Raw genomic sequence first — 12,215 nt, 5'->3', positions numbered from 1 at the left:
GTTGATGTTTCTTGTGGTTTACCCACAGTTCTGTGCACCGCACGCCAAGAACTAGCCGTAACAAGATGTTTCATTGGTTAATCTCTCACATCAACCAGAACGTGGGTTATATAACAACTGTTCCAGATCCTAGTGTAGTAAAGACAAGTAAAACTAAATAAAAAACGAAACAAAATAGAATCTGTGTTTTAATCAGTTTGGATATCTCCAGGGTTAGGGTTAGGTTAAAAAGAGGCTCATCAAAAGATTCAGTGGCAATCATAGGTAGTATATCCGACGATGAAGAATATTGATAAATTTTCAATTCATCATATCTTTGTAAATACTGAACACATGTGAACCATATTTGGACTAATATAAATTTTAGAGATGGCAACCATGGTGGATCACTAGCCAGGAGGTCCTGTGTTCGATTCCTGCGTTGGTCGAGAAATTTCTTTGAGATTTTCCGGCTTTGTTCCTCTTTTTCTGTGGTTACACCCCATTTCATTTACTTTTAGAGATTTAACTTTCACAGTATTGTTGTTTGCAATAAATTGATATCTGGTCTAGATTGGATTGCATATTGTATATTTACCTTCCTATATATGAATTTATTACAGGTGGTCGTATAAAGTCAATAACATTCTGTGAAAATTCTACAGCATTAGCTTCAGCATCAGATAATGGAACAATACATGTCTATAAGTAAGATTATTTAAATATGCATTATGTAAGATGGAACAATACATGTTTATAAGTAAGATTATTTAAATATGCATTATGTAAGATGGAACAATACATGTCTATAAGTAAGATTATTTAAATATGCATTATGTAAGATGGAACAATACATGTCTATAAGTAAGATTATTAAAATATGCTTTATGTAAGATGGAACAATACATGTCTATAAGTAAGATTATTTAAATATACATTATGTAAGATGGAACAATACATGTTTATAAGTAAGACTATTTAAATATACATGATGTAAGATTGAACAATACATGTCTATAAGTAAGATTATTTAAATATGCATTATGTAAGATTTAGATAAAAAGCTGGCCTTTCTTGCTGTAATAGTTAAAAATAGATAATGAGGAATAAATAGATTGAAAATTTCAGTCAAATTACTTTATTCTAAGTGAAGTTATGAGTATTTGAAGTTATGACTATATAGTCTCAATTGTCAAGTACCATTGTTACAATACCAAGCAAAGTCTTGATTATCCATACTATCATTAAATTATTAAATGGTGCACATGTTTCAATCCAAAAGAGTTAATTATAAGCGAGGTCGAGTGAATAAATGGTTAAATGATTATAAGCGAGGTCGGGTGAATAAATGGTTAAATGATTATAAGCGAGGTCGGGTGAATAAATGGTTAAATGATTATAAGCGAGGTCGGGTGAATAAATGGTTAAATGATTATAAGCGAGGTCGGGTGAATAAATGGTTAAATGATTATAAGCGAGGTCGGGTGAATAAATGGTTAAATGATTATAAGCGAGCTTGGGTGAATAAATGGTTAAATGATTATAAGCGAGGTCGGGTGAATAAATGGTTAAATGATTATAAGCGAGGTCGGGTGAATAAATGGTTAAATGATTATAAGCGAGGTCGGGTGAATAAATGGTTAAATTATTATAAGCGAGGTCGGGTGAATAAATGGTTAAATGATTATAAGCGAGGTCGGGTGAATAAATGGTTAAATGATTATAAGCGAGGTCGGGTGAATAAATGGTTAAATGATTATAAGCGAGGTCGGGTGAATAAATGGTTAAATGATAATTTATATATAATAATCTGAACCTAAAATAAAAAGACTAGCCATAGACAGCTGTAGTTCTTATATAATGTATCTTTATAAGTAATTAGTGAATAATACAAGAATTGATGTTTACAAGAGATGATAAACATTTCGTGACACAGGAGATAGGTTAGTGCTAAATGATAAGGCTGGCTGCATTTAATGACACAGGAGGTTATATTTCTAAATGATAAAGCCAGCTCCATTTTTCGTCATAGGTCACAAGATGTAAACAGAGGTAGCGCTAAACCCAACCCTAGCCCTAACCCTGGACCTAGCCCTAACCTTATTTACATCTCAGTGACTTTGACAAACATTGAGCTGACCTTAACAAATAGATTTAGCCATAGTCAGAAAGCTGCTCAGTTTCAAGATTTTTTTCCAATCTCTGAAACGGTGGCTTAAATATTGTCATTTTATTTCTAGAATATATTTTACGATTTGAATTTAGGGCAAAATCTGATATGACAGCTCAACTCCACACAGATTGACTGTTAACAGTAGGACATTAAACTGCATTTCATTTCATTTTGTGCTCTTGGACTATAATTTTTAGGGAATTGGATGGCTGAATGGTTAGCGCGTGCACGCTGTATCATAATGTCTGTCATTGAGTCAATTGGCGTGGTTTCGATTCCCTGGTTGTACATGACAACGAGTAGGGTCGTTTGTCCAACCTCATGGGTTTTCTGCGGGACCTAGTTTGTGTCGAGTGGACGTTAAGCCCCATCTCTCTCTCTCTCTCTCTCTCTCTCTCTCTCTCTCATATTCAGGTAAGGAATATGATATAATAATTTGTATATTTTCAGGTATGGAATATGGTATAATAATTTGTATATTTTCAGGTATGGAATATGATATAATAATTTGTATATTTTTCTAGGTTAGATGAGATGAGAAATAAAGCTGTTAAAAACATAGATGTAGATACCTATGGTAATATTACAGATATAACACATTTTGATACAGGTATATCAACCATTTTACAATATCATTTTACTAAATCATTCATTATCCCCCGCCTTTCGAAGAAAGCAGGGGACTATTAAAATGGGTTCGTCTGTCTGTCCGTCCGTCACACTTTTTGGGACACAATAACTCTCCTTCTAATTGAGCTAGAATGTTCAAACTTGGTGTAGGACGTAGGTGTCAGACATTTTCAATCATTTTACTAAATCATTATCTTTGATCAAGCTGATTAAAACCCAGATCCTATTTCGTTTCATTTTTTATAGTTTAAAATTTCATTTTATTTGTCTTCACAACACTAGGATCTGAGAGAGTTGTTATATAACAGGCGTTCTGCTGGATGTGAGGAATTAGCCAATGAAACGGTCTGTTACGGCGACTTCTTGGCATGCTCTGCACAGAATTGTGGGTAAACCCTAGAAACGTCAACGTTGATTGATTAATCAATGTCTGACGTCATAGGGTCAAAAGCTGCACGTATGACCCCTGACAACTGGTCAGATTTTCAGGTAGTGTAGGCCATCGAAAGAATAAAAAAACAAAACGAAACGAAATATAGATCTGTACTTTAATCAGATTGTATCTCACTTGTCATTGGTGCTAGATGGAGGGACTTGCAAAGAAAAGCACCTACCGGTAGAGATCTCTAACAGTTGGAAATGAAAATAAGTGTAAGCCATGTTGCCGCTGTCAGGACCAAATTTCTCTTATACACACTGTGTAATGTAAGCCTGTTTTCATTAGCCCAGTCGGTGCAGAAAAGTAGGATCTTAAACCGTGTTTCATTTCTCAGCCCTTGCCAATCGAATACCTTAAACATGAACTCGTTGGTGACAATATTCTCCTGATTAAACATGAACTCCTTGGTGACAATATTCTCCTGATTAGGACTGAAGGATTTTAATTCTAAATTAAATCTAGCCAAGAATACATAAACTACTCGTTCTCTATTTGGTGGTTAAAATCTGCTTCCATAATAGTTAAGAACCACATGGCTCAGTCAGGTGTAGACCTACTGACCATGGGGGGTTGGATGGCTGAACGGTTAGCGCGTGCCAGTTGTGTCATATGGTCTGCCATTGAGTCAACTGGCGTGGTTTTGATTCCCTGGTTGTACCTGACAAGGAGTAGGGTCATCTGACCAACCTTGTGGGTTTTCTCCGGTTCTTCTGGTTTCCTCACACTGCTAAAGACCCCTTTGGGCGAGCGAATTATTGAAATAAAATTGAATCATATGTTAGTCCTGAAATGACTTAGTGTGTATTGAGTGGACTTTAAACCTTCCACCTCTCTTTCTCTCTCTCTCTCTCTCTCTCTCTCTCTCTCTCTTACTAACCAGGCAGATATGCCACTCCATTTTGAGATTTTCTGGTAGTTTTTATTTCAGGATCATATTTCTATTGTATTTGTTTCAGGGTCCCAGTCTATATTAACATATTCTACAGTCAATGGTTATATCGTAGGTTGGGATCTTAGATCACCAGAACCAACATGGAAACTTAAAAATGAACCTAGAGCAGGTAGATATTTGTTCAAATCTGAACATCGTATGAGAGATTTTTAATCCCTTATAATATTGTAAGAGCTGAATCTGTAAGAGTAATATTAGTCAAAAATCCAGTCTCATTTTAGGGTGACCCACCATAAATAAATATCTCCATATATCTCGACAATTACGCCACAATATTTATATATATGCCAAGCCTCAAATCAGATTCACACAATTATAGTCACTAAATAAACGATCATGTTGTACTTAATAATTTTACTGCTATTCAAAATCGTCAACAATAAATTTTTTACGGCTGTAATAGTTGATAGATTTGTAGAGAATTGCACGTGCCATGGCTATTTATAGTATCATACTGTCAGAAAGTTGGTCTCAGCACGGCGAATGTGCACGCTTCAGTGGTAGTCTCGAACTATCAGCGGTGGACTGTATTTCTGTGAGTACATGGGTCACCCTACTCATTTAAAATTTATAAAATTGTGATGAATTGAATATTTTGCAACATTCTGCATCCTGTAAAGATGATATAGATAAATAACCACTTTTTGATTCAATTGAATCTGAGTTGCAAGATTATCTGCCATTGATATTAGGTTTTATTAATTTAACATGGATTAGAGATTGTATGAAAAATGCACGATCAGGATGCGCGACTTTAAATTAAAGACTGTATAAAATGATGAATTAGTCGAGGACTAAAATTGCTCCATTTTTCTATAAGTAATTGTTTGTGTATATTATTTGTAGGGTTAATAACAAGTTTTGCTGTACATCAGACACAATGTTGGTTAGCTGCAGGTACGAGTAATGGAACACATATATGTTGGGACATGAGATTTCAACTACGGATTGGTCTAAATACTATACAACATCCTGCTCGTAAGTAATATACCTGTAAAATCTACTCGACTCTATATACCCAAACAAATTACATTACCTGCATCACCCTTCCAGGGCCAGATTAAGACCTTGGATTATTTCATAAGTTTACTTATGAATATTATAAACAGGATTGTTTCATTTATTTACTCATGAATAGTTGAATTATTTCATACACTGTCGTTCGAAAGTAAGTATACCACCATAGGGTCTGTCATTGAGTCAACTGGCGTGGTTTCGATTCCATGTCTGTACTCGACAAGGTGTAGGGTCTCCTGTCCAACCCCATGGGTTTTCTCCGGGTCCCCCGTTTTCCTCCCACTACTAAAGACCCCTACCCTCAAGCAAATTATTGAAATAAAATTGAACCATATGTTAGTCCCGAAATGACGTAGTGTGTGTCGAGTGGACGTTAAATCTAAATCCCATTTCTCTGTCTATTTCATTAGTTTACTGATTAATATTTTAATTCATGAATAGTAAAAGTTTACTCATGAATAGTATAAGTTTATTCATGAATAGTATACGGTTGTTCATGAATATTATAAGTAGTCTTATTTCATATATTTACTCATATTATAAGTTTACTCATGAATATTATAAGTATACTCATGAATATTATAAGTATACTCATGAATATTATAAGTATACTCATGAATATTATAAGTATACTCATGAATATTATATGTATACTCATGAATATTATAAGTTTACTCATGAATATTATATGTATACTCATGAATATTATAAGTTTACTCTGAATAGTATATGTTTACTCATGAATATTATCAGAAGGATTATTTCATATATATCCCCATGTTTACTCACGAATAGTATAAGTTGGATTATTTCATATGTTTACTCATGATTAGTTGAATTATTTCACCATGTTTACTCATCATTAGGATAAGCAGAAATATTTCTGATATTTACTTAATGACTGAATATGCTCAAGTTATTCATGAATAGGATAATATTATTTACTTAATGACTGAATATATTTGAGTTACTCGTCATGTTTTTATTATTTCTATATTTAGAAGCGAGAGTAAGAAGATTAATAATGCATCCACATGAACAGTCGTTGATTTTATCGGCACCACAGTGGAATAATGAAGTATCTATGTGGGATGTAGAAACTGGTTCCAGACAGAAAGTATTATGGGCCAGTAAATCTCCTCCCTTGTCTTTAAATCAGGTAAATTTCATGTTTTTCATATTTATAACATTCTCACTTATTGTAAAGGACAGGGGCCACAGTGGATCGCACTGGCTCATTAATTAGGAGGTTCAATGCTCGATCCCACTGTTGGCAGAGATAGTTCTTCTGGATTTTTTAGCCTTAGCGTTGTTTACCATTGTTGTGGGTGCAGTCTGGATGAGCCAAAAAAACGCGATCCTATGTACACGTTCAAAATAAGAGTAGGCCACAGTGCCGCTGTCCTGGCAAAAGTTGTTGTGTAGCACATTGCATAGTGTATGCCTGTCTTTATTAGGCTGGTTGGTGCAGAACAGTAGGCTATTAAACCCAATTTCATTTCACTGTACTTTTACTTTGTTTTAAGGGAAATATTTTTCACTGGTTTTACAAAAAAATAATTTCAGCAAAACATATAAATCGATCTTATTAAAATTGCGTCTTTTTCTTTTCATTTGTTTGATTAACATTATGTACAGTTCTCTCCTCTCTTCTTCTGTGTCTGACAAGGAACAGTGTCTAGTCATTTGGATGGGACAAAAAAACATGGTCCTGTGTAGTACTGTGTACACAATAGCATGCACATTAAAGAACCCATGACAGTTGGAATCCCTCATAGCACACTATATGCTGTAAGCTAAGCTAGATTGTTTAAGTGGCATTGAGTAACTGGATGAAAATAACACATGACACAATTATATGGAATACAAGTTACTTGAAAGATTTTCGACCAGGGTAATCCCATCTTTCTCAACATCGCTGAAATAAATCCTTCAAGTAACTTGTATTCGGTATAATTGTGTCGTGTTATGGTGTAAGCCTGTCTTCATTAGCCCAGTTGGTGCAGAAAAGTAGGAGGTGAAACCCCATTCATTCATTCATTCATTCATTCATTCATTCATTTATTACAGACTAACAATCACGCTATACATGGAATGCACATAGCTTCAACAGATCAGAAAATATTTCTATTAACTGCTGGTACAGATATGACTATTAGATATTGGGACTTGGCGACGCCCTCTAAATCTTTTATAATGAGTCATCCAGCTACAGAATATACCAATACAGCTGTCTCCTACCAGTAAGTCAATATTATATTTTAAAATACTTTTTCAAACAATGGTTTTAGATTGGTGAGGGAGGGAGTTAATGCAGGGTGCCACAGTGGCTCAGCGATGAGGGAGCTGACTCACTAACCAGGCCCACAAGTTCACAAAGCATTCTAAGACTTAAGTTAAGAATTTACTCAACTTTCAATAACTGTTTATGAGAAATATCTTAGATCCACAAACACAAAACTTTGCACAGTTTCTTATTGATGTATTTGATACATTAAAACAATAAAAGTTTTATAAAGGGCTATATTTTAGTTCAAATAAGGCGAACAATTTTGAGTAAATTCTTAACTTAAGTCTGAGAATGCTTTGTGAACTTCGAGCCAGGAGAAATCTTCGGTCAGCTCCCAGTGTTTGCTGAGAAAGTTGATTTATCTTGTAACTGGTGCAGCATGGGAAGGAGGCGTGACAAGGAGTAGCATCTAGTTGTTTAGATGGTACATAAAAACAAGGTCCTATGTACACATTGTCGTGCACGTAAAAGAACTCTTAAAAGTTGTAATTCGAAATAAGAGTAGGACGTAGCAGCGATGTCAAGGCAAAAAATCCCATATAGCTTTGCATACTTATCTGCACCGACTGGGTAAATGAAAAGCAATAGCATGTTAAACTATACACCAGGTTTCATGGCTGTCATTCAATTAGAATCAAAGTTATCGTATCCCATAGCGCTAATCAATTAGAATAGGTCGTAGCTCTGCCATCGAGGCAAAACTGTTCTATCGGCACACTTCATGGCTACGTTTTTAGACGTTTGGAAAATAGCGTAAGACATGTCCGAAATATACGGATGGAATCCCATCACTGACGTATACCCTTCTTAATTAGCCGTGTTGATGCAGAAACATAAGATTTTAAACCTCCGTTTTATTTCAGATCTCAGTTAATAGATGGTACAGATGTAGTACAGGAAGTATATAACCGAAAACAGACAAGTAGCGAAGATATTCCACACCGAGGACCTGAAGCGCCATCTACAGCTCATCATAACATGATAAGTGATATCGGTATATGTCAATCATCACAATGTTTAGTTATTACAGCTTCCAGGGATGGGGTTATTAAACTGTGGAAATAAGTTCTCTAAATTATCATGTTTTATTTTTGTGCATCTAGCTGCGGGATAGGAATTCTGGGCCCTGTTTCTCGAAATCTTAACTAAAGATAAAATCCAAATTTTAGTAGATACTTCAATTTTGATTGGCTAAACACTAAAATCAATCTAATATTATCCAATCAAATTACTAAAATTTGGATTTTATCTTAGTTAAAATTTCGTGAAACAGGCCTCTGATATGAGTAAAAGACTCATGAGATCACAATGTTTAGTTATTACAGCTTCCAGAGACGGGGTCATTAAACTGTGGAAATAATTTCTCTAAATTATCATGTTTTATTTTTTTGCCATCTTGTTACGGGATAGGAATTCGGATTGACAGCTTCCAGGGATGGGGTCATTAAATTATGGAGATAGGTTCTCTAAATTGTCATTTTTTATTTTTTGTGCCCTCTTGTTGCAGGATAGGAATTCTGTTTTGATTAACAATTCGAGTTCCTGTTAGGATCTGTATAATATTGTTGTTTACACTTCATCAGGTATCATGTAGTTGTGTTGTTCTATCAGGAGTTTCTGTATTCAGTGTTAAGTTTCAAACCATTTGTTGGAAAATGCGTTAAGAATCATCAAAAACTGTTGAGTTCCTATTGTCACGCCTATAAGAACTGTCAATCCCTGTTAATAAACAAAACCAAATGGCACTGTCATTTACTTTTAATAATACTTAAAATACAGATCTGACGTCACCCTTTGATGTTGGCGTACCATTATTTCAAATAATCGTACGGGCAACTTGCCAATCGTACATTTTTTATACTAGTGAAATATTGGACTCGCATGACGTATTTCAATCTACCGGTAAAAGCACGTGCGGAGTGTCTGTATTTTAAGTCGTTTAATGGTCTCGAACTTAAGACATTGCGTAATATATTGTAAAAAACACTCGGTTAAATATATTACTTAATGTCTCGCCCTCGACCATTAAACAATACATCACAGACTTAAATAGTCTTCAATCAAAGGCTAGAGTTCTCTTTTTATTAACACAAACTGCATTTTAATGATTTTCTATTTCCGTTAAGATTTGGTTAACAGTATATATTGTGATATATTTAAATTATGAAATATTAATATTAAGAAGTTTATTAAATGTGCCAATACATTGTTTGTTGTTAAGTATATTATAAAATGGCTTTACTATTTAATCCTATTTCTGGGCTCAGTGATAGCATCCATGTAACGGAGCAGGAAACCCTGTGCAAAAAAATAAAGATATATATACCAGGGTCAATGAGAGTTAGACAAATTTTGCCCCGGCCCCCTCACACACCCGTGCAATAATTATGTAAAATATAAGGTTTCTAGCTTTACCCCTGCATAGCCTGGGTAAAGAATCGTGAATTGGTTCGGAGGCTCTGTGGCACAAATTTCGACCATGCCAACATAATTATTTTTTTAGATATTTATGGGCCCCGGAACAATGTCCTGGTTGCACCCCCTTTCCATGGGTCTGTATATTACTGAGGACTGTTATTTTTGATAATATACATGTTACCACAAGGAGCCCTGATCATGGATGAGGTTGAGTGATAATATACATGTTACCACAAGGAGCCCTGAACATGGATGAGGTTGAGTGATAATATACATGTTACCACAAGGAGCCCTGAACATGGATGAGGTTGAGTGATAATATACACGTTACCACAATGAGCCCTGAACATGGATGAGGTTCAGTGATAATATACATGTTACCACATGGAGCCCTGAACATGGATGGGGTTCAGTGATAATATAGAATTACCACAAGGAGCCCTGATCATGGATGAGGTTCTGTGATAATATACATATACATATTACCACAGGGGGGCCTGATCATGGATGAGGTTCAGTGATGTTATACGTATTACCACAGGGAGCCCTGAACATGGATAAATTAACTTTGTTGTACTGTAATGTTAATGTGAATATGTGGTTTGTAATAAAGAAAAAAGCATTTGTCAATGTCTATTGAAAATATGTAAATATTTTATTATAAAATACCTATTATTATTTATTGTGTGTGTGTATATATGAATGTACATGTATTAAATAAATGGTTATAAAATACATACTATTATTTATTGTGTGTACATGTATTAAATACATGGATTATTACGTAAACATTTGTCATGGATTTATATATATTGTGGATTATTTGGAGGTGAACAAGTGGTTTCTCATGACTATTCTTGGTATTATACCGTTCATGGTTTCTTTCACATGAACGCTGGTTAGTGCTAAATAACGCCAGCTTAATTATTCGGCATAGGTCATGAGGTGTAAACATGGCTTAGCGCTAATCCCAAACCTAACCCTTACCCTGTACCTAGCCCCAATACTTACCCAAACACTAACCTACATTCTTGAAAACAATCACGTGCCCTAACCTTATTTACATCTCAGCGACCTGGACAAAAATTGAGCTGGCCTTAACAAATAAATTTAGCCCATGAATGCCAATGTTATTCGGCACATTGAAATGACATGAAACTTTTTACAAGTCACTCCTGCATGTATTATTACATAAACATTTGTCAGATTTATGAATATTGTGGAACTATTTTGAGGATAACAAGCAGTTTCTTGCACAGTTCTTTGAATATCATCGGTCAAGGATTAATTCACATGGATACCAAAATTATTCGTCCCATTGAACTGACTTGAAACATTTTTCTTGTCAGTTCTGTATGCCTTATCCTTGGGAAACAAAAACAATCTGGATTCTCTTCTGAGCCCTTGCAGAGAGAGAGAGGGGGTTTAACATCCACTCGACGCAAACTAGGTCATTTCGGGACTAACATGGTTCAATTTTATTTCAATAATTTGCTTGCACGTAGGGCTCTTTAGCAGTGGGAGGAAACCGGAGGACCCGGAGAAAACCCACGAGGTTCAATTTTATTTCAATAATTCGCTTGAGGTAGGGGTCTTTAGCAGTGGGAGGAAACTGGAGAAAACCCACAAGGTTTGACAGGCAACCCTACTTGTCACGCACAACCAGGGATTTGAAACCTGAGTAAGACACTGGCTTCCTAAACAGGAGGTCTCGGGTTCGCTCCAGGTGTTGGTCGAGAAAGATCCTCAGGAATTTTTGCCGCAGTTTCCCTTGTCAGTGGGGGGGGGGGGGGAGCGGTTGGATGGCTGAATGGTTAGCACGTGCGCGCTGAGTTGTATCATATACGGTCTGTCATTGAGTCAACTGGCGTGTTTTCGATTCCCCGGTTGTATGTGACAAGGAGTAGGGTCGCCTGTCCAACCTCGTGGGTTTTCTCAGGGTCCTGGGGTTTCCTCCCACTGCTAAAGACCCCTACGCGCAAGCGAATTATTGAAATAAAATTGAACCATGTGTTAGTCACAAAATGACCTAGTTTGTGTCGAGTGGACGTTAAACCCCATTTCTCTCTCTCTCCCTTGTCACTTGTCAGTGGTGCAGAACGGAGGTCCAGAATTCGAAATAAGAGTAGGCCATCTTCATTAGATGGTATGGAGCAGAAAAGTTGGACAGACCTTATGATGCAACGGGCACCAACCTACCTCCATTCACTGTTTAATGTTTAGCAGTGGGAGGAAACAGGATGACCCAGACGTTGGACAGATGACCATTATTCCTTATCACATACAAGCAGGAAAATGAAACCACGGCACTTGACTC

General features: G+C 35.9%; 1 protein-coding gene across 1 annotated transcript; it reads left to right on the top strand.

Annotated features, from left to right (window-relative positions):
* Positions 1–926: 926 nt before the first annotated feature.
* LOC126827147 (phosphoinositide 3-kinase regulatory subunit 4-like) lies at positions 927–10,635 on the top strand. The gene is made up of 7 exons (XM_056102499.1): positions 927–947; positions 2,677–2,762; positions 4,178–4,282; positions 5,020–5,151; positions 6,192–6,349; positions 7,261–7,433; positions 8,344–10,635. Exons 2-7 carry the CDS (start codon positions 2,687–2,689, stop codon positions 8,543–8,545), a joined length of 846 nt encoding a protein of 281 aa, XP_055958474.1. The 5' UTR covers positions 927–947; positions 2,677–2,686; the 3' UTR covers positions 8,546–10,635.
* The last annotated feature ends 1,580 nt before the right edge of the window (positions 10,636–12,215 follow it).

The sequence above is a fragment of the Patella vulgata genome, chromosome 7 (assembly GCF_932274485.2).
Source record: "Patella vulgata chromosome 7, xgPatVulg1.2, whole genome shotgun sequence".
Lineage (NCBI taxonomy): Eukaryota > Metazoa > Mollusca > Gastropoda > Patellidae > Patella > Patella vulgata.
Note: the sequence above shows the minus strand (reverse complement) of the source record. Positions and strands in the feature narration are given on the sequence as shown.

Coding starts and splice junctions, on each gene's coding strand:
- LOC126827147 (XM_056102499.1), top strand. CDS start 2,687: ATGAGAAATAAAGCTGTTAAAAACATAGATGTAGATACCTATGGTAAT. Junction 2,763..4,177: donor TATAACACATTTTGATACAG/GTATATCAACCA, acceptor TATTTGTTTCAG/GGTCCCAGTCTATATTAACA. Junction 5,152..6,191: donor TACTATACAACATCCTGCTC/GTAAGTAATATA, acceptor TTCTATATTTAG/AAGCGAGAGTAAGAAGATTA.